General features: G+C 36.9%; 1 protein-coding gene across 1 annotated transcript in view; it reads left to right on the top strand.

Annotated features, from left to right (window-relative positions):
* Positions 1 to 24,257, top strand: part of RELN (reelin) — a 549,610-nt gene that overhangs the window by 482,163 nt on the left and 43,190 nt on the right. Inside the window, exons 47-50 of the mRNA XM_027838603.1 lie at positions 11,888 to 12,028; positions 13,882 to 14,059; positions 17,087 to 17,280; positions 21,350 to 21,606. Of these exons, the coding sequence (XP_027694404.1) occupies positions 11,888 to 12,028; positions 13,882 to 14,059; positions 17,087 to 17,280; positions 21,350 to 21,606 (770 nt within the window). The remainder of the gene's footprint in view (positions 1 to 11,887; positions 12,029 to 13,881; positions 14,060 to 17,086; positions 17,281 to 21,349; positions 21,607 to 24,257) is intronic.

The raw sequence follows: 24,257 nt of genomic DNA on the forward strand, positions 1-24,257 counted from the left end.
GAGGTAAGGTAGTGTATAATTTTTTTTAAAGATTGTAGGGGAAAATAGTTAAAATATAAAAGTAAAGTCAATACTTAAAAAAGAAAAGCATTATGTGGAAAATTCACTCTTTTTTCAGTTCCCTAATGATATCAGTAAAATAAGATAAATCACATGTATATTACCCAAATGGATTACCTGACCTGCTAAGCTACCATTTCAAGACTGACCTCAGAGAACCACTTTGTGTGCTTTCTTAGTATGGCTATCCTACTAGCCATGCCAATGGAATTTTACTCCAAAGTTCCTTTTAGTCCTAGGTTAATAACCTCTTTTTTGCATAGCTACCACTAGAAGAGCTGCTAAATTAAAATGAGTAAACCAAAGTTCAATTCAAGTCAGGCATCCAGAGAATTAAAAATACCTTATTTGGTTAACGGTTTCAAGTAGGGTTATCCTTAGGAGAAAGGAGACTAGGAAGATGTCTGTATGGAGTGACTTAAAGGTCTCTGGAGCCCAAAAGTATTTTATCCACTGGAAAGAGGTCTGAAATTCTTCCTTTAACACTTTTCAGTCTGCAAAAAAATAGTCTATAAAAATTGAAATATAGAGAGAAGCAGCATCATGCCCCAGATAAAGTCAGCCTCAAAGTCAGCAAGTCCTAAGTTCAAGCACTACCCATGACACATGCTGACAGGTCACTTAACCTCTCAGTACCCCATGCAATTGTCTAAGACTATGATACAGAGCAGTTGGTGATCTACATTGGTAGAGAATTTATCACCAGAGATCCTTATACCAATGAAATCACAGTGGGGGGAAAAGAAGAGAAAATTCAAATAGAATTAATGTCTTATTGAGTAGAACCTTAGTGGTATTTTAATTTAACAGACAAAAGAAATTGGAAAGACACTGCATGAATGAGGGTATAAATTGTGACATGCTTGTCCATTGTACAGATGACAGAAGGCCAAATGAGATAGCTAACATATTGGGCAACAGAACAAAAATCCAAAAGGATCTTGACAGTATAGAACTTTGGGCTGATTCTAATATGGTAAAATTTAATAGGAATAAGTAGTAAAAGTTTCACTTTACTACATGGGTTCAGAAAAATCACCTTCACAAGTACAAGATAACCTGGAGATCTTAATGAACTGCAGGCACAGTATGAGTCAAGAGAAGAGTATGCCATGGCAGCCAAAAGAACCTAATGTAATCTTAAACTACTTAAATTATGATTAGGAATATTGTCTAAGAATGGGGAGGTTATAGTCCTGCCTGCTGTACTCTACCTGGTCAGATCATAGCTGTAATTTTGTGTTCGGTTTAGGAAGTTATGTTTTAGGAAGGGTATGGGGCAACTGCCAACTATCCAAAAGAGAGCCACCAAGATGGGGAAGGGCTTCAAGATGATGCCATATGAGTATCCACCCTCAAAGGAGATGGTGATGTTTAAATGGGAGAAGAGATGAACTCAGGGTGAGGATGGAACTATGTTAGCTTCAATCAAGTGTTTAATGAGAGATCATGTAGAAGTGGGATTATTGGACTACATACATACACACACACACACACACACACACAAAATTAGCTTTATCCCAGAAGGTAGAACTAAGAACAATGGATGAAAGTTATAGAGAAGAAATTTAGGCTTCTTGTAAGGGGGGAAAATCCCCAACTACTAGAGGGGAGCCCATAGTAGAAAAGTTTGCCTAGGAAGGTAGTAATAGTTCCTCATCAATGGAGGGCTTCAAGTACAGGCTTACCACATGTCAGATACCGGAACCTGAATAAATTTTTGTTCTAGTTCAGGTTTGACCAGAAGTGCCTTCCAATTCAGAAATTGTGTGTTTCTGACTCTATAAACACAACTGTTGGCAAAAAGGTGGGAAGCTAAGAGTGAGAATAGGATTCATAAAAGGGGAACTGGGAATCAGTGTGGTTCAGTGAAAAGAGGAGTCAGAAAATCTGGTTTCCAATACTGCCTGTGTTTACTTTGTGACCCTAGGTAAGTCACCTAACCTTCCTGAACATTTGGTCATCTATAAAATGAAAGTGTTTAAGTGGATAGGCTCTAAGGTCCCATCCAGTTCTAAATCTATAATCTGTAGTATCAGACTAAAACTTGACCTACTTCACAATCTTTCCTGGGGTAGTACCTGATCAAAGGGTCTACCTCATCCCCCTTGCTACAATCAGTCATGGAAATAAGAGGTTACTCAGTCAACCTGAGTGCTATAAATGTCACCTGAGCACCAGGGTAACCTGGTCCATGGTTGGGTGACCAAGTAACCCAACCCCATAGAGAAGGATGGGGCTTCAGGAGGAAAGCTTACGTATGCCTTGGCTATTTTAAGCCACAGTTTGATGATTATCTGCTTTTTCCCACCAGCCCTAGGAACAGAACTGATAAGACAGTCTCTAAAGACTAAACACTACACTTCAGGAGTCAGGCAATTTTGTCCTCAGCATGGAAACTATCTAAAGTTTGCAGAAAGCTATGGGAAAAGAGATTGAAGAAAAGAGGCAGGAAATCAGGGGAAAGGGGAAAAATTGAGGGGAGAGTTGAATAAGGTAGGAATAAATGGATTTTAAAATTTCATTTGTCTCCTATAGATGTAAGCAAAAGAAAAGATCACAATCTATATGGACACATACCCATAATGTTTATAAGTATGTTCTTTGAGTCCAGAGTAATACTGAAGATCATCATCATGAATGTTCAGAAACTTTTAAGAGCAAACTCTAAAATTTTCATAATCTCTCTGTTTCTTCCTCTGTGCTTTCAACATGAGAGGCAGTATGGTGTAGTAGAGAGAAAATCAACCTCAGAATCAGGATGACCAGAATTCAAGTCGCACATCTGACATGATCTTTTAGACAAGTCATTTAATCTCTGTGTACCTGTGCAACTCTCTAAGATTTCAAATTGCAGAATAATCACAGATCTGCATTGGGAGAGGGGGTTTCCTACAATAAAAAGAAAAAAATCTCAGGTCTGGCCAAAGGAAACAATATATAAGTTCTTTTGCATACATAATTTCCTTTGATCCTCACCAAAAACTCCTCTGAGTTAGGCAAAACAGATATAGCTCAGGAAGAATAACAAATTTTCCCTAAGTCACATAATTAACAAATTACAGAGGTAAACCTAGAATCAAGTCTTATGAATCTTGGAAAAAATTATCCTCTTGGAAAAGGCTTTCCTTATTATTTTAATTGTTCTGTGGTTGCTGAATGTCAACAGGACTCTAGACACTGTCTGGTTTAACTTACATGCAAAAGAAAAAGAAAATAAATCAGACTTTTTAGGGAGGAGGTCAGAGTTATGTTAAAGATACAAGTCACCAAGTGTGGTAGAGCTAATTGTTGTTGTTTATCCTTCATTCTTGAAGAGGACTATGACATGAGGGAGGTGATGCCATGACCTACAAGTGAATTGGATTTAAGTGAGGGAGGGCTGTGCAGAGTCACCAACCTCACTTTATGCTCCAGAGTTATCTGGGTCCAGTGGCAATACAGATAGATAGATAGATTGATTGATTAGATAGATAGATTGATTAGATAGGTAGGTAGGTAGATAGATAGATAGATAGGTAGATAGGTAGATAGATAGAGATATAGATGCCTGGAGATGACCCAGGATACAATAGGAGACCTTGGTCTTTTTAAGCTGAGGTCTTTCCCAGGTCTCAGTTTGACTGGGGCAATGCCCATTCATTCAGTGATTAAGGCTTAATAAGAAATGAGGCAGACATTATGACATGGCTCATCTCCAATTTAAAAGAGGTCGATGTTTGTCTGAAAACTTTTATGTGAGAGGTAATGGTACCAGAGTTTACTTCTTCACACAAGATGAACTAGATACACTGTTATTACTGCTGTATTGGGAAAAGTTCAGAATATGGTGGATCACTGGCTCCAAGTAAACTGGGGGAAACAGTTGACAAAGTATCAAGTTTGGATCCAGTGCAGATACCGCAAACCCTTCTCCCCAAACACAAGCTGATAGGAAACAACTATTTATCTTGTTAGACATTGGAAAAAGTATTGCACTGACAAGTGATATGTTTCTGTGCCTTTTTATAAGAATAGGGGATTTATATTAAAAAGAAAGGAAGAAAGAAAGAAAGAAAGAAGGCAGCAAATGGCCTCTTCATCTAGTGAATAAAAAAAAAATTTATCTGGGAAGGCAAGACTCTCAGGATTTCTGGCCAAAACAGAAACAATTACTATTTACATTCATTCTGAGCCCATCAGGGCCCAAACAATGACCAAGTAGGGCGTGGCCTGAGACCTGTTGTTGGAGGATGGCAGCTCCGCTATACTGCTTCAGCTCCAGAGTTCTAAGCTGGAGTGATCCAGATCAGCAATGGAGCAGGCCAAAGCTCTAGGGTTGATGAGTGGAATCAGGATGGCGAGCGGCCGTTGCACTTCCGTCCCAGAAATCTAATATATAGCTAGACAGACGGATGGGGAAGGACGGAAGGAAGGAGGGAGATGGGAAGGAAGATTGCCCAGAAGATTGGACACAGTTACAGTTAATGCCTTAATTTTGAATAGATTCATAATCCGGATATTCTCCCTGATCCATCACTCCTGCTAGAGGAGGGCCAAACCTAGGCAAGATTATGAAGTAGCAAAAGGCGGTTTATAGTACCCATCTTTGGTGTTCTTCCCAAGAGTCACAGAGAGCCAGACACGATTGAAGAACAACAGCAAACTTCCCAAGCACCTATTCCAGGAACCCTGTCACTGAGGCTGATCCTCCTTGACCTGTGCCTCACATTGCCTCCACCCCCCCGTTGACAAAACTTGTCACTGATACGTCCTAAGATTCCTCTCCATTAAAACTTGCCTATCCTGTTTCTCATCACCTCCAGCCCTCTGGGCCTAAGACAGTATCTAAACGAACCACAAAACTAACCTGTGTTGATGGGCTAAGGAAAGAAGTCTTATGGCCAGAGGATTCTTTTCCCTTGTTACCTGAAAAAAAATGAAAACAATTGACTAGATGAGCTCCCTTCTAGCTCTAAAAGGCAATAATTCTGTAATTTTCTTTTTTCAGGAGGGTCATGTGCATTTTAAGAGTGACTTTCCAGTGATGATGCCCCTATTTTTGTTGTTTCTCCAGGAGAATGAGTAATAGTGGAAGTTTCAAACTAAGGAGAAATGAATGGTGATGCCTGTTAGTGTCAGGAGTGGTATTTTTGTGACAAGCAAGTACTTGCAGAGCCCCTTAAGCCCGCTTTCTGACAGGAAGGTGAACGAAATGTGCAGAATGAGACACACATTTTGGATGTGGCCAACATGGGAATTTGTGATACTTGACTAAACATATACATGACAAAGTTTTTCTTTTTCCTTTTTTTTTTTTAAGTAGGAGAGAGGTAGAAGGGAGAGAAAATAAATGCTTATTAATTGAAAAAAATTAAGCTAGGCTAACAAGTTAATTTTTTAAGTAGGTTTTAAAAGAGGGGAAGTTGGCTGATGAAATAAAAGCAAATACAATACAATTACATATATAAATACACTCACAACCAAAACACAGCAAATCACGACTGCAATGGGAATTAGAGGACTCAAGAGCCTGATTTCAAAGTCTAGGGTACAGAGTTAATAGAGCGCAAGAGACAGACCATCAGGCCTGGAGTCAGGAAGATCTGAGTTCAAATCTAGCCTCAAACACTTACTAGTTGTGTGACCCTGGGTAAGTCACTTACCCACTTTTTGCCTCAGTTTTCTCATCTGTAAAGTGGGAGTAATAACAGCCCCTACCTCCTAGGGTTGTTTTGAGAATCAAATGAGATAATAATTGCAAATCATTTAGTACGGTGCCTGGCATATAATTAATGCTATATAAATTTTAGCTGTTACTATTATTATTATGGGAAAGGGTGAAAGATAAAAGTATCATTAGGTGGATTTGGAACTGGCAAAAGTAGTGTCCATTGGAAGAAAAGTTCTAGTGGAGTGCTCTAGTGATCTATTCTTGGTTCTATACCATAACCTTAACAGGTTTTTTTTCAGTGGTTTGGATAAAGCCATGAGAGTCTGCTTATTAAAATTACAAATGACACAAATCTCAGAAATAAAGTATGACAGAGTCAAGATCCAAAATAATAATAGCTAAATAAATTAATAATAAAAAATATAAAAAATAATACCTAACTTTTATATGTTTTAAAGGTAATAAGGCACTTTACAAATATTATCTCATTTAATCTTCACAATAACCCTGTAAGATAAATGCCTTTATTACACCCATTTTACAGGTTAGGAATTTGCCTATACTCACAAAGCTAGTAAATGTCTGAGGCAAATTTCAAATGTAGAACTTCTGGACTGCATGTCTGACCCTCCATCCTCTGCCCCTTAATCAGCATTTATTGTTCCTACTATGCACCAAGTACTAGGGATAGAATGATAAAAATGATCTAGTTTTTCCCCTCAAGGGCATGCTATATTTTGTTACAAGAGAAAGCATGTACTCATGTTAGTGAAGGGTGGGAGACCACTTCCATACCCAAATATTGGGGGTCATCGCCTATCGTCTTGACTTATATCTTGCCACCAGACTCCAATGACTAGAGGAGAGTGAAGCTGATGACTTTGCACAGCTCTGCCTCACTTAAATCCAGTTCACTGGCAAGCATGTTCACAATGGCAATCATGAGGGTATGACCTTCATGATGTCTCTTCTAGAAAGAAGGATGAATAATAAAAACAACAAACACTTATTAAGCACCTACTTAGGCATTGACCTAAGTACTGGTGATACAAAGAAAGGCAAAAACAGTCCCTGATCTCAAGGAGGTTGGATTTAAACCAGGACTTCAAGGAAGCCAAAAGGTGGAGACTGAAGAGGGAGAATATTCCAGACATGAGAGATAGCCAGTGATAATGCCCAGAGTCAGGAGATGGAGTGTCTTTTATTGAATCTAGTAAGATGAAATTTAATAAATTTAATAGAAATTAATGTCAAAAGTATTGTACTTGAATTAAAAAGCTGACAGCACAACTATAAGAAAGGAGGGGCTTAACCGTACCACAAATCTCCTGTAATGGATATAGGAGTTTTTCACTACCTCAAAATGAGCCAAGAGTGTGATATGGCAGCCAAAAAAAGTGGATGCAATATTGGGCTGCATTAAGAAAGGTACAGTTTTAAGGACTAGGGAGGTGATAGTCCTACGGTCAGACCAGGTCTAAGATATTGTGTTCAAATTCAGGGAATCCCATTTTTAGGAAGAACACTGGGTAGTAAACTGAAGATCATCCATAGGCGAGCTATCAAGATGATGAATGAGTTTAAAGTCATGCAACATGAAAGATGAAAGGAGTAATTCTTAATCTGGGATCCATGGTCCAGTAAAGGGTCTGTGGTTTCAAGGTTCTATGAACTTAGAAGGGGAAAATTACATTTGTATTTCAACATTATTGGTTTGATTTGTAATCCTATAAATTTTATTTTATACATTGTAAAAAATTATTCTTGGATAGAATCTGTAGGCTTCAGGTGACTGTTGAAGGAGTCCATGACACAAAAAGGGTGAAAAATGCAGAGTGAAAGAACTTGGGGGATATTTAGCCTGAAGAAAAGAATCTGAGGGTTGGAGGGGGTGGAAAAGAGAAATATAGTTGTTGTCTTCAAGTATTTGACCATCAGCTGAGAAAGAAAAACAATGTGATAGAGTGGAACCACGCATTGAGCTTGAAGTCTTGGGAATCAAAGCTCTGAATCCTGGCTCTGCCTCCTGTGAACTGTATAATAATGCCCAAATCACTCCAGCTCCTTGAGTTTCTGTTTCTTCACTTGTAAGATGAGGGCTTTGGGCTAGATGACCTATAAAATTCCATTCCAGATCAAAGTCTATCATTCTAATCCTAGAAAGGATTAAATTTATTCTGCTTGATCTCAAAGAAAAGAGCTGGAGCAGGGAAAAGTAACAAAGAAGAAAACTTAGGTTTGATATAAAGAAAAACCTCCTAACAATCAGACCTGTCTAAAAGTAGAACAGATTGCATTGAGAGTAATAAGTTGTCCCTCAAGAAAAGTCTATAAGCAAAGGTCCAGTGCCCACCTTTGTATGCTGCAGAGAATTGTGTTATTCCGATTTGGGTTGGACTAGATGACCTCTTAGGTCTCTCCCAACATTGAGATTTTGTGAAAGGTTAAGTAAGGGATACGTGGTGGCACCAACTGGGCACACACAAAAATTCTGATCATGGTGGATAATGGTGATATTGAAGACTGAAATTTAAGTGGGAAGTAAATAGAAGCTGCTGAAGCATTTTGGAAAAAAAAAGTATTGACATGAATGCAGTAGGTCAAAAAGAATATTTTTGGTGGTAGTTTTTTTTTAAAGTCCTAGAAGCAGTATTAATTCACATATGAGATTTCAGGGGTCTGGATGAAGCATATCTTGTAAAGATTAAAAACAAAAAAAATCGATTTGGGATATAGGAAGAAAGGAGATGACTGTTTGAAACACCAGCTGGCGATCGGTAGCAGTCATTAGAAAGAATCTTCAATCATCATGATATTTGCAGGAAGATTTTCACCAAGGAAGTCATAGACCTTGGTAAACAAGAACTAATTAATTTTCACAGGACCCTAGAGAAAAAAATGAGTGTCATTCTCCTCTTGTACAAAGCAGGAAAAACACACAAACTTTAAGTGGTTTAGGTACCACCTCAAATGTACTTGTGGCAGGAATGGGAATAATAGGTCCCAGTCATTACTAACTTTCAGCCTTTTTTATTTTTGGTAACTCAAATACCGTACTGTGACAAAAAGTACAAGGATATACCTTTTCTTATAAATGACTTAAATACAAAAGAATGTCAACCACCATATGAACTAGCTATACCATATTGGATCTTTTACTGTACATAGTTATTTCACAGGATGTGGTTGGATCCTCATCATCACCAAAACCAAAAAGCAATGAAGTACTGCAATATGCCAGACACCGACCTAGGTGTTGGGGATTAAAAAAAAAGATAAAACAGAGACCCCGATTTTGAGTTTAATTATAATATATGATACAAAAAAATACATTTTAAAAAGCTACTATGAATCTGTGCATTGAAAATATGTTAAAGAAAGTTTCTACTGTGCTGGTAATAAAGTTTTATTGCAGATGGTAGATAAATATAATTGATGGGCTAGTACAATATTCTATTCCATGATCAAATCAACTTTGGCACTGCTTCGATAAAAGGTGTATCAATCTACTTTCGTATGGTTCTGCTCACCATTCCAATATAACACATGCCCTAGTCTACCCTCCCAATCTCCGTTTGCACTGGTACATAGGATTCCTAGACAGCAGCTATTGCTTCTCCCCTCAGTCAACTAAGGGGCTGGTGGTGGGATTGTTTTTCTAATACTGTGGCTGAGTGTGCTTTTCCCCTTATGATTATTGGTCAATATTAATTTGCAAGGCAATTAACTTTTAGAAATAGCTGTTTTCTTTTATTCCTTTTTTTCTTTGTCACTTCATTTTTATTTTAAAAATTAATCTATTTTACATGGATTTATAATATATTATTCCAACTGCCACCCCACTATTGAATGGGTATTGTCTACTGTAGTAAAGTTGGTACAGATGGTACAAATCATCTCCAACCCCCAAAATTCTGTTACATACCCTCCATATATACAAAGTTTACAGGAAAGCATAAGTTCAGTGGAAAGCTATAAAATGCTCATTGTTATTGTTTGTCCTTCATTCTCAAAGAGAACCATGACATCAGAGAGGTGATGTCATGGCATACAAGTGAACTGGATTTAAATGAGAGAGTTCTAAACTAGCTTACAGTTTTATAGATGACCCACAGGACATAACCCACTTTCCTTAACCAATGTGAACATATTTCCTGTTCAACATCACTCTTGTTCATCCACTACGTTTCAAAGACTTTTAAATTGATTGAGGATTTTTTCACATTTGCTCCAAAATCTATGATTAGTTAATTCAAGTCCTAGTTCATATCCATTTTTTTCTGGTTTTCATGCATTCCATTAAAAGTAGAATATGGATTAAATTACTGTGTTATGAGAAAAGATCTAGGAGCCTATAATTTACTTGCTTCCTTTAAGTTGTACAAGGTAGAAAATGGTAAAACCTATACAATATACTGTAGGTTGCAAAAAATTTGGTAGCACCTACTAAATATACATAAAAGTATGGTCAAGTAGCCAGAATTATACAGTAAATAGTTTATAAACTTATCAAGACAAATTGCTGTACTACAAATACAAAGCTCAAAATATCCCTGAGATTTCAACAAATAAACCATACTGGTACTGGAATATAATCACAAATAAAGCTAGCATAGTAATAACTTTTATTATTATTATTATCATTATTATAAAACTATTGCTAGCAATTATCCAAGCAGAATGCTGACCCACAAAAATTTTAGAACATTTTCATTTTTCTTGGTCATTGATTCATTAGTTTTTTTTTTATTTAGTATTTTATTTTTCCCCAGTTACATGTAAAAATAATTTTTAACATTCATTTTTAAAACTTTGAGTTCCAAATTCTTTTCCTCCCAACCTCCTACCCCTGCTCATTGAGAAGGCAAGCAATTCAATATAGGTTATGCATGTTAAAACAACATTTTCAACACATGTTGCTATACCAAATACTTATAACCTCTAAACAATGGGGAATGAAAAGCTCTCAAAATATAGAGACTTCATAGAAGAAGATGAAATCATGTGGGAATGATTCTTTATACAGTCCTCCTTGTTCTTTGTACATCAAAATATTTGAATTTGTTGATAATTACCAAGATTGTAATTTTTTCAAAGTTAAAAATAAATTAAAATGTTAGTTTTTTTAGGATGAAGTTTTCAACAAATCTGAAAGTGTGTATAAGGTAGTCTCCCAGGGTTTGGGTTTTTTATTTGTTTGTTCATTTGTTTTAAGTTTTTTAGCAACCTTTATGATGTTTTTAAAAAAAGGAAAGAAAAAGAAAATTCTTAGCATTGTTTCATCTAATTTATGAGGTATTATAAATATCATTTAGCAAAGTGATATACCATTCTTTGATACTAAAAAAAAACTGGTATTAATTACTGAGCACCAAAATTGTTCTGGTAAGCATTCTCCAGTATTAGCCTCAATATGGTATCATAGAAGGAGTATGGGCTTTGGAGTCAGAGTTCCCTGAGTGCAAATCCTATCTGTGATGCTTACTATTTGTGTGACTTTTGGAAATGAAGGCTTTTGGACAAGGTAGCCTCTGAGGACCCTTCCAGTGCTGTGTCCATGATCCTTTGAGAGAAGCCTCTTCAAATTCAATTTACAGAGACCCATAAATCACTATAAAGGTTTATGCTGCCACCTAGTGCTTAAGAGGAAAAAAATAGAGGTTTGTCTTTTACCTCCAAAGTTGATAATGCCTGTTCATTCAACAAATATTTTTTTTCAATGACTAATGTTCAAACGACTAAGTTAGGTGCTTAGAGAAAAAAAAGTACACAGCCTTCTTCTGATGTGTAAGTGTGAAATTACACATTGGCTTCTAGGATGGTATATCAACCACTCTTCTCATTAGTATCATATTTAAAAATCTTTCTAAAGTATGGCTGATTTTTTTCATTCTATCCTTACTCCCTTTGTTTCTTTCTCTTGCTCAATTATCTTTTGTCTTTTTATCATCTCTCTTTTTAGTTTTGTCATTACTTCTTAAAGCTTTCAGCCCAAGCTATGCCTACCATCATCTACACTGAAGACCCAAAGAATACTGCACAGATTTCTTCCAAATAAGAAATGCATTCTCTTTTTTGGATGCACAGATATGGTTAAATATACAAATAGCAGATATACCTTTTAATCAGTGCTTGACTGGAAATGTACCCTTCATTCTGTTTTCTTTGTCAAAGGTCTCAAGCCACTCGTTTCCGGTGGCATCAGCCAGCTCCATTTGACAAGCAGCAAACATGGGCAATAGACAATGTCTATATTGGGGATGGTTGCATAGATATGTGCAGTGGCCATGGGAGATGTGTGCAAGGAAATTGTGTGTAAGTATGTTTTATTCTTTCTGCTGAAAGCTTTTCATTCACATTCCAGTTGGTTGTCTTCTCAGAAGCTAGTTTCTGAATCACCTCAAAGTTTCCATTAGGTTCTGTGATTTGTTTGTGAGATTATTCCCTCTTAAATGAGATATTGAACTATGAATTTGCTAAGTCACATTATTTTTCCTATCTAAAAATCAACAACTTGATGGGAGAAGAATTCATAATAATTAGCAATATTTTTATTTCCTTTGGTATTCTTATTTAACTCAATTTAATTCAATTCACCAAACATTTATTAAGGATATAGTATGTGCTAGGCAATGGAGATAACAAAGATAAAATGAGACATTTCTCCTGCCCTCAAGGAGTATACACTGTAGTAGGAAGGATAAGACATATACATAAGTAGTTTATTGATTGGAGTTAATTAGCCTAGTCATTGAAGAAAGGAATATGTGCTTTTACAAGAGTATGTTCAAAACATCCCCATGCAGATCCTTCTGATGTTGCTGCCCACACTATTCCTCTAAGCAGTTAACAGAAGACATTAGAGATGGAAAAGAAATCTAAATGTGTTGGAAGAAATGTCTGAAATGCTGGACAGAGGTTAAAAGTTTGAAGATGTCCTTAAGAGATACAACATTGTGTTGGGATCTGAGAAAATCATTTTAAAATATTCAGGAATTTTCCATATTAGGACCAAATTTAGTTCACTACAATAAATTTTCTTTTAAGTTTGAACATGTTGCAGATATGCAACTCTTCTATTATTAGGTGTGCTAAAATACATAAATATATCCACATGTATATATTTATTGCATATTTTATATATTGTATGGATATGTACAATGGTAAATATATGCAGGTAAAATATGTCTATATTTTATAGAGATATCTACAAAATATCAAAATACATTTATATAAATGGCACAGTTTTCCTGTGCCATTTATATAAATGTATATGTGTATTGCCAATTGACCATGTTTATTTTGATAAAGATTCTTCTCTGTAAATACCATTAAGGGACTTCATGCATAAGCCCTGTGGAGCTTCTTTGAACTGTTAGAAATAGTGTGCCTGTGGGCTTGAAGGGTTAGGGATCAGAAGGGGAAAACCACCAGGTTCCATTTTCAAAGATGATGCTACTTGATAATGAATTATGATCTGTGTATTCAGGCATGGTTGAAGAGGGCCAAGAGACATCCACTAAACATGTGAAGTCTCTCTAATTGATGACTAAAGGTAGCTAATATTCCAAGAATCAGTCTCTTGCATATTGAACTATGTAATATGAAATTGGCCCGTTGAATAATGATAGTAGTCACAACCAGAAGGGTCTTTTGATGTTTGCCATGAGGTTTCCAATACTTCTACTTTTGCCCTAGGTAGTTTTCTTTTAAGATCAACATTACTTCTTTACAGTCTTACAAGTTGGTCTGACAACAGGGCTTGTCAGCCATCTTCCTTACTTGAAACCATACTTCAGTGAATGCTTAAAATAAACTTCTGTTTTCCGATCTCTTATCAATCCCATAATCCCTTGAAAAGCAATAAATAAAAAAAGATTTCCTACCTTTTCTTTTCAGAAAGCAATTAAAATAAATTCATTTTATTAACAAATGTACATTGATGTACAAGAAGGAAAAACTGCTTTCTTAAAATAAACTTCATTTCAAAATATAAGATTAATTCATTCTAAGTTTATTTCTAACTTGAAAGATTTTAAAGGAGGTTACTTTCTTAAATCTGTTACTACATGAAGTTGAATAACCTGTCCTAATTCTGGATGAAAAATGGTATTAGACTGTCCTGCTTAGCACTGATTTTCTTTCTTTCTTTTTCTTCTTATTCCTAGCTGTGATGAGCAGTGGAGTGGCTTATATTGTGACGAGCCAGAGATCACCCTCCCAACACAACTCAAAGACAACTTCAACAGAGCTCCATCCAACCAGAACTGGTTGACTGTTAATGGTGGGAAATTGAGTACTGTGTGTGGAGCTGTGGCTTCTGGGATGGCTCTTCACTTCAGTGGGGTTGGTTCTTGGCTTTCAGTCACTTTTAAAAAAAATTTAATCATTTTATTAAAAATACGCTATTGAAAACCAGTACCACAAACTCAACTTGCCTAGTACCTTTTTACATTTAAATCAGGGGACTTTAACCTTTTTTGTGTTATAGACTCTTTCTAATCTAATGAAGCCTATAAGACCCCTATTCAGAAGATTGTTTTAAATGCATAAAGCAAAATACATAGAATTACAAAGGAAACTAAAGGTTAATGAAAATAAAAGAGTAATTTTGCTCCCATCCAAGTTCATAAACCCCCTGAAATCTTTCCATAGGACCTAGGTTAAGAATTTAAACTAATTTCAATGCACAAAATATCCTAACATTTCAGTCCTATTCTCCAAGTCCCTTTCAGGATTCTCCTCATTCTCATTCCCTTTTCCTATTGTGTAATCATGGTAAGTTTATATTCTGTTCTCCTGGTTCTGCTCTTTCACATTGCTTTGATTATTTTATAAAAGTCTTTCTAGATTCCTCTGTTTTCCTCATACCTGTCCATCTTAACTTCATTAGAGTATTCCCTTACATTAATGTACCATAATTTAGTTAATCATTTCCCTATTGCTGGACATTTGAGTTGCTTCTAGGTTTTTGCAGTTACATAAAATGCTAAAATGAAAACCCTTGAGTAGGTAATTCTTTTGCTTTTTGTAACACTTTCAAGGTACATTCCCAACGCTGCAATTCTTGGGTCAGAGTCAGTCATTTTAGTCAATTAGCATTTATAAGCACTGTGGAAAGAAAGTTCCTGCCCTTAAGGAGAATTATGTTCTAATGGGGAGAATGACACTGAAAAGGGGTAGGCAAAGATAGACAAAAGTACCCATCCAGCTTGGGGGCATGGTAAAAGAAGTCTAGAGAACAGCCTGGAGAGGAATGAAATATCAAAGGATATGATTCTTTTTGTAATTTTTGTTTCAGTCCTGAGAGGCAGACTATATAGTGGATAAAGAACTATCTCCAAAGCCAGGAATACCTGGTATCAAGTCCTGCCTGTCATATATTGGCCTGTGACCCTGGGCAGGTCATTGCTCAATGCCCTAGACAAAAAGAGTAGGATTTGTGCAGGGAAGGTAATGATGTGCATCGGTAGAGGAAGTTTCTTCACATAGGAAGGAGTCCCTTATACTGATGAAATTGCAAGTCTAGTCCTTATCCTTATTTCAGTCATTTCTTCATCCATTAACTTCACTGAAGCACTTTGTTCTTCATTAAGTTTACTTGAAAGCTTAATAAGAAGTCAGGACATTGTCATCATATTTATACAAATCTCTAGTCAGACTGACATTTCAAAAAGCAAAAATACGAAAGATTGCCTATGTTTTCTTATCAAAAATCATGATTTGGTTTAGCTTAATTATACGGGGTAGTATTATCCCAGGTCACATTAAAGTGCACATAAAAAATGATTTAAATTAATACCATGTCCATCAGGGGAAGAATATTTGCATAATGTTTGGAAAGCTGCCATCTGGATGGTGTTTTAATTGAAAACTCTTGAATTTACCACAGATTTGGAATTTAGAAGCCAAAAATCTGTGAAGTGAGCCTCAATGGCTCCTGAATTTATTAATGATAATCGATCCTTTTTGGTAATTATCAATAATTACAAGACACTTATGCTTGTAGCCACAACTGCTGGTTCACCATGACAGAATTTTGATGAGAAAAACATTTCCTTGAAGTACCTCAGATTCCAATCCTCTTCTGAATCATTCCACATTTGAAGTGAAAAAAAAATGACTTTTGTTTGTTTTAGTACCATTACTTCAGAATCAAACACAAATTGCCTTCATTCTCAAAGGAGCTCTTATTTCCATAGCAAAGAGAATTCCTGGTATGGGAATTCCCTCCACCAAGGCAGATCAACAGAACCATGATTTTGTACATAAATTCTAGGGACTTAAAGAATTACCTGAGTCACAAAAAAAGTGACTCACCTCATATCAAACAGCTACTAAGTATCAGAGATGGGATTTTAATACAACTATTAATCAGTCAACAAGCACTCACCAGCAATTAAGCACCTACAAGAGCCAGGCACTGTGTAGACATGGAGGATACAAAAACACAAAGTGAAATAGACGCTGCATTTCAGCAACATACATTCTATCTGGGATTTGAACCCAGCTCCCCAACTCTAAGCCAATCCACTCTTTGTTACACCTGCTGCCTCCCCTACCTTTATCAGGGAGCTAAATTATTTTTCGTTTATTCATTATCTACCATCTTCCTGCTTGAATTGCCCACACTGCCTTAGAGCTTGTTGTCTTGAATAACAGAGCATATTACTGAAATTCATGATTTATTTTCTTATGATAATTATGTCTTACTCTAAAACCACCGAGGACACATTAAGCACTAAGGGTTGGAATAATTACAAGCATTAACTGGGAATCAGGAGATTAGATCCTAGCTCTCCTAGTGATTATGGGCGATTTGGTCAAATCCTTTGTCCTAACTTCATTCATCTGTTAAACTGAAGCAAAATAGTTTTCTGTGTAGCTATACTGCCCACAAAAAGTAAGGAATGAGTCATTTAATTTGCTAACATGCCTATAATTCTTCATTGGCAAGGCAACAAGCATTTATTAAGCACTTATTGTGTGCCAGGCACTGTACTAAGCTGTTATACAGAGACAAGGAGTGTTCCTAGGGCATCTGATGATAATTTAGGCAAACAATTTCCAGATGTAGTCATAAATAAATTTTATTCATTTAAAACTGTCATCACATAAAAAATAATTCTCAGTTCAACATCTGATTAGTAGCTGATGCTTTTAAAAAAAATTAAGTGTAGTAATTAGCCAATAATTTGAATTAAAAACATAGGATTGTTTATGCTCCAAGATATGTAGATAACAAAAATCTCCCTCTGGTTTTGTAATTACTTAATACCAGTGAAATTTCTAACCAGCTTCCTCACTAAATACTACATGCTAAAGTTTTTATTGATGTTGTTGTTTTCCATTCTGCTTTTATTTATCTTTTAGGGCTGTAGTCGAGTATTAGTCACAGTGGACCTGAACCTCACCAATGCTGAATTTATCCAGTTTTATTTTATGTATGGATGCTTGATAACACCAAACAACCGCAACCAAGGAGTCCTTCTGGAATACTCCGTCAATGGAGGCATTACCTGGAACCTTCTAATGGAAATTTTCTATGACCAATACAGTAAACCTGGGTATGTAATCTTCTCATACCAACAATAACTCCTATGACTGAGGAAGTTGCACAGTTAGGCCAAGGGAGAACAATGAAAGATTTTAATAATGCACATCCTTCTACTGGTAGAAGGAACCTCATCAACTATCTAATCCAACCTCACAGCCAGTGAAGGAATCCCTTCTTCCGCATTCCTTGACAGAGCTAAGACGTGGAGATGAGGTTTCTGGATAAAACAAATGTCCAAAGCCAAGAACTTAGCTGTAAAACCCAAAAGGAAAAGAAATACACTACACTTGCTCCTGAGTAGTTAAAGGGATGCAGAAAAGAGGAGGGATGAAAAACGTTCATCATGTAACTACTGACTTGTAGAAAAGTTAAGGGAGAAAGTTAAAAAATTCAGTAGTCCTAAGGAATCCTGAAGACCATTTTTAAAAAACACTTTGTTGAAAACTCAAAATAAATATGATTCATCTCCCAAGAAGTACTTAGCTGGGGCAGCTAGGTAGCAAAGTGGATAGAGCACCAGCCCTGAAGTCAGGAGGACCTGAGTTCAAATACGGCATCAGACCAAACACTTGATACTTCCTAGCTGTGTGACCCTGGGCAAGTCACTTAACCCCAATTACCTAAGGGGGAGAAAAAAGGAAGTACTTAGAACAAAGATCCTATTTGACTTCCTAGTCAAAAAAAAAGAAAGATTATTGCAGAGAAAAAAGTATATTTGAAAACATAGCCCCGCCAAGAAGTACAGTTAAGTCTATAAAATAAGCTGAATCAGGTGGAAGCTAATCATTTTGGTAAACCAGAAGATAGGGAAGCTATATGGCACAGTGGATAGAGCACTGGCCCTGGAGTCAGGAAGACCCGAGTTCAAATTTGACCTCAGACACTTATTAGCTGTGTGACCCTGGGCAAGTCACTTAATTCAATTTCCTCATATGCAAAATGAGCAGAAGAAAATGGCAAACTACTCCAGTATCTTTGCCAAGAAAACCCCAAATGGGGTCACAGAGAGTTAGATATGACTGAAAAGACTATAACAAAGTCAAAAGAGAAATTAAAGAACACATTTTGGAGTACTTGAAAAGCAATGAGAGTTTCCTTAAATACATTAAAGGCTGGTGATCATACATTACTTAATTCAATAAACACTGGTGGTACATCAGAGTGCATCTTGTAAAAGATGTGCTCTAAAAGGAAAAGGAGATAACAATGGCATCAAGACAAATGATATATTACTCTTTACTGTGAAAGGAAAATTCTAGGACAAACTTTTTAATGTAGAATCACTAAACAGTTAAGTAAGTCTATTGGGGGACTTGAAGGTTTCTTTTAAGGGAATCATACTTGACTAATATACTTTAGTTCATTGATTGAGGGGGTAAATTAGCATGTCTATAATCTGTGAGTGTAATTTGGACTTTCAGAAAACCTTGACAAGGTTCAAAGGCTATTTATAAAAATCAAGTAGGTTGGGATGAGGAAGAATGTACACAGACAACTGATTTAAAGATAGGATAGATAAAAACTTCTCAAATGGACAGTGGTAGATAATGTGTAGGGAAGAACACAGGAAAATTTAAATGAACAGTGTAGATAACAGTGAATTGGTGCTGAAATGTATATTATTTAATGTAGCATAGAAGTCATCATGCTTTCCACCAAAGAGAGTCTGAAGCAAATGCTCCAGGCTTAAGATCAGGATTACATTCCTGCCCATATAAATGCTAAATAAATATGCAAGAGGGAATTCACAGTGAAATCCCCAAGTTTGTTAGAGACACTAAGCTCCTCCTAAGGGTGAATTGCTATGCCGAAGGAAGATCAATGGGGCTATGAGAATGGGCCAGAAAGTAACAGTTCAAGATAGGCAAGGATAAAGAACTTTAGGAATTATTAAAATTATATCAAAGGATGATCAACTCTGAGCTGTCATTTGCAACCCAGTTTACAGTGAACTATAAAAACATATATTGTTGTCTGTCCTTAACTATCTGAAGTTAACATTAGGAAACTCATTCGTGTCTTCCTTTGTTGACTCAAAGAAAAATACTAGGCTTTACAGAACATCAATGTGAGAGTATATTTTTTAACTTAATTTTTATAAGAATATAAAGTACATAGTTAACATTAAGACAATAGGCAACTAATGAGTAATAATAATTCACGTTTTTATAGCAGTTTAAGATTTACCAAACACTTTCCTCATAACAGCCCTGTGTGGTGAGTAGTGCGTTTTCAGCCCCATTTGACAGACAAGAAAACAGAGAAGTTAAATGACTTGTCTAAAGTGACACTGCTAGTGTCAAAGACCATATTGAAACCCCTCTATTCTAACTCTATTACCAATTTTCTTTTTCCACTACACCAAGTGGTTCCAGGGGCAGACATATACTGTATATTGCTACGATGATCCAGGAAATGTCGCCCTTAAAAGCACCAAACCTCCTAGAATGACTTGCAGAGACTGTGTGTGTACGCATATATATGCATACATATTCATACATATACACACACATATCTAAAATGCTGGCACCACTGGACGCATCCTGACTATAGGTCAGCTTAAGCAATGTGCCTGTGAACTCTGTGTTTCCCAAGGACCACCTGCATGACATGTCCCATCCCTTGCATGTAGCTACCCATCCAGCATTCATGCTATCCCTAGAATCCCCCAGGAGTATTTTATAAGATTTTTAGAGATAAGAGTGTTCTTAGAATTGAATTAATACAATCTTCTAATTTTGAAGAAGAGAAAGCTGAAGGCCTTACAAGGTTAAATGACTTGAATGAATATCTGAATGGGTGAATGGAAAAACGTTAATTGTTTACTATAGGCCAAGCACCGCACTATAATATAAAAATGAAGACAACCCATGCCCTTAAGGAGCTTAAATTCTAGTGCAGAAATCTACAGTCAGACAATAAGCACTTGTTAAGTGCCTACTATATGCCAGGCACTGTCCTAAGGACTAGGGATACAAAAGAGGCAAAAGACAGCCCTTGGCCATAACCAATCAAGTATTTGCAAACAAGCTGTATGCAGGATAAATAGGCAATAACTAAAAGAGAGAAAGCACTAGAATTAAGAGGGATTGAGAAAGGTGTCCTGTAAAAGAAAGGATTTTACTTGGGACTTGAAGGAAGACAGAGAAGCCACAGATGGAGAGAGGGCATTCCAGGCATGGGGGGACAGTCAGAGAAAATGCTATGAGCCAAAAAATGGAGTCTTATTTGTGTGTGAGCAAGGAGACTAATGTCACTGGATTGAAGAGTACGTGGCAAGGAGTGTAAGGTGTAAGAAAACTGGAAAGGTGGAGAAGGGTGCCTAGATTGTTAAGGGCTTTGAATGCCAAAAAGAAGATTTTGTATTTGATATATAGGGGAGTGATGGCTAGGGAAGGGTATTTTGGTTTGGAAAGTTACAAGGATAGTGAATAGAAAGTAAATGTCTACAGCCTGCCCATTGGCAATGGCAGATTATGCTTCATTAACTGGCAGGAGGAGGAGAACAAACGGTATAGACGTGACAGCAAGGTAGCTGGCTTGTTGCTATCAAAAATAGTCTAGGACTAAAGTGAAGCAAGACAGGAGTTGACCTAGATGTAGTAGGCTGTGTGAGCATGGACCAATCAGGACAGCAGGGTCTAATAGCAGGCATTTCAGTGGTGAAAGAATTAAATCCTTCAGAGAACGCTCTCTGCCCCAAGTGGCAGGGGAGCTATCTTGCCCAGTCACACAGGTGGCAGACTGGAATTTGAACTCTCATCTTCTGACTCTAAATGCAGTGCTCCGTTCTTTCAATTACACCACAACTTTGCCACGTTCTAAATTACATTATTTCTTTTTTTTTCTTTGCTAGGCAATGGGGTTAAGGGACTTGCCCAGGGTCACACAGCTAGTATGTGTCAAGTATTCGATCTGAGGCCGCATTTGAACTCAGGTCCTCCTGAATCCAGGGCCAGTGCTCTATCCATTGCACCACCTAGCTGTCCCCTACAACATTATTTCTTGTTATGATTTTATGTTCTTTTGCTGGAAGTTTGTCTCATTTTATTTTTTCTTCTTCCCATTGCTCTTTTAAGGTTTGTGAACCTTCTCCTTCCTCCTGATGCCAAAGAGACTGCCACACGCTTCCGCTGGTGGCAGCCTCGGCATGATGGCCTGGACCAGAATGACTGGGCTATCGATAACGTCCTAATCTCAGGCTCCGCCGACCAGAGAACCATCATGCTAGACACTTTCAGCAGCGCTCCCATACCCCAGCACGAGCGACCCCCTGCAGATGCTGGGCCTGTGGGAAGGATTGCTTTTGACATATTCATGGAGGACAAAACCACAGGTAAGTTTTGCAGGAGCCAGATAAAGAAATCAGAGGGTACACAGCTTTTGCTTGGTAAGTACAATAGGTGGAATCTGGGTCATCTAAGCAGAATACAAAGTGTAATAGGGAGGGTTTCACAGCATCTGTGGCTAGAAGAAACCTTGCAAATACTTTCAGCCATGACTTTAGAAATACACTAAGTCAGAACCATGACTATAAAGTCTTTTCTCCCCCTCCCCCTCCCCCTCCCTCTCCCTCTCCTTCTCCCTCTCCCTTCCCCTCTCCCCCTCTCCCTCTCTCCCTCTGTTTCTCTCTCCCTCTCTCTCTCTCTCTCTCTCTCTCTCTCTCTCTGACTGAGTCATCAAAGGAGGACATGATTGCCCTTCCAAAAGTCAACGTCAGAGGCTTAAGGACATATGCCAAAATATCCTTTAATAGTTTCATCCTTTTTTGCACATACATAACCTATATCAAATTGCTTGCTCTCTCAGGGAGGGAGGAGAGAAGGGAGAGAGGGAGAAAATTTGGAACTCAAGGGGCAGCTAGGTGGCGCAGTGGATAAAGCACTGGTCCTGGATTCAGGAGGATATGAGTTCAAATCTAGCCTCAGACACTTGACACTACCTGTGTGATCCTAGGCAAGTTACTTAACCCCATTGCCTAGCAAAAATAAAAAAAAAAATTTGGAACTCAAAATTTTATAAAAAATGAAAGTTAAAAATCGTCTTTACATGTAGTTGGAAAAAACAAAATGCTATTTAAAAATAGTTCTAACCTTTAATAGATGGGGTTGCAGATGATGACTTAATGTCCATGCTCACTCCTGTTGTTCAATGTGGTACTAGAAATATTAGCTTTAGCAAATAGGAGAAGAAAAAGAAATTGTAAGTATTAGAATAGGCAAAGAAGGAACAAAGCAATCACTCTTTACATATGCTAAGATGATATACTTAGAGAATCCTAGAGAATCAAGTAAAAAATTACTTGAAATAAGAAAAACTTTAGCAAAGTTGCAGACTATAAAATAAACCCACATAAATAATTGGCAGTTCTATATATTACCAACAAAGCCCAACAGCAAGAAATAGAAAGAGAAATTCCATTTAAAGATGCTGTAGACAATATAAAATATTTAGGAGTCTACCTGCTGAAACAGAGGAACTGTATTAACACAATTACAAAACACTTTCCACACAAATAAAGTCAAATCTAAATAATAGGAAAAACATCAGTTGGTCTTGGGTAGGCTGAGCTAATATAATAAATATGACAATTCTACCTAAACTATTACTTATTCAGTGCCATACCAGTCAAACTACCAAAAAATTATTTTATAGAGCTAGAGAAAATAATAGCTGGATTCATTTGGAATAACAAAAGGTCCAGAATATCAAGGGAACTAATGAAAAGAAAAGCAGGGGAAGGTAGCCTAGCCATTCCAGATCTTAAATTGTTTTATAAAGCAGCAATCATGAAAACTACTTGGCACTGGCTAAGAAATAGAGTGGTGGATCAGTGGAATAGGCTAGGCATGCAAGACACAGTAGTCAATGACTATAGTAATCTATTATTTGATAAACCCAAAGACCCCAGCTTCTGGGATAAGAATTCACTATTTGACAAAAACTGCCAGTAAAACTGGAAAAGAGTATGGCAGAAACTAGGCATAGGCCAAAAGCTTACACTATATACCAAAATAAAGTCAAATAGGGTACACAATTTAGATATAATGGCTGATACTATAAGCAAACTGGGTAAGCAAGGTATAGTTTACCTATCAGATTGATGGAGAACAGAAGAATTTATGACCAAACAGGAGACAGAGAGAACTTTGAAATGCAAAATGGATAATTTTGATTACATTAAATTGAAAAGTTTTTGAACAAAGCCAATGCAACCAAGATTAGGAGGGAAGCAGAAACTAGGAAAGAATTTTTACAACCAATGTCTCTGATAAAGGCCTCATTTCTAAAATATATAGAGAACTGAGTCAAATTTATAAGAATACCAATCATTCCCCAATTGATGAATGGTCAAAGGATATGAGTAGGCAGTTTTCAGATGAAGAAATTAAAGCCATCTATAGTCATATAAAAATACTCTCAATCACTATTGATTAGAGAAATACAAATCAAAACAACTCTGAGATACCACATCACACCTATCACACTGGCTAACATGACAAAACAAGAAAATGATAAATGCTGGAGAAGATGTGGGAAAATTGGAATACTAATGCATTATTGGTAGAGTTGTGAACCATTTTAGAGAGCATTTTGGAACTATGCCCAAAGGGCTATAAAAATGTAGCGTACCCTTTGACCCAGGAATACCACTTCTAGGACTTTATCTCAAAGAAATCATACAAATGGGAAAAGGATCCATGTGTAAAAAGTCATTTATAGCCCCTCATTTTGTGGTGGCAAGGAATTGGAAATTGAGTGGATGCCCACCAAATGGGGAATGGCTGAATAAGTTGTGGTATATGAATGTAATGAAATACTATTGTGCTATAAGAAATGATGAACAGGCAGACTTCAGTAAATCCTGGAAAGACTTGCATGAACTCATGCTGAGTGAAGTGAGCATAACTAGGAGAACATTTTGCACAGCAACAGCCACAATGTGTGATGACTAACTTTGATAGATTTGTCTCTTAACAATGCAAG

The sequence above is a fragment of the Vombatus ursinus genome, unplaced genomic scaffold (assembly GCF_900497805.2).
Source record: "Vombatus ursinus unplaced genomic scaffold, bare-nosed wombat genome assembly UNPS02014830.1, whole genome shotgun sequence".
Classification (NCBI taxonomy): domain Eukaryota; kingdom Metazoa; phylum Chordata; class Mammalia; order Diprotodontia; family Vombatidae; genus Vombatus; species Vombatus ursinus.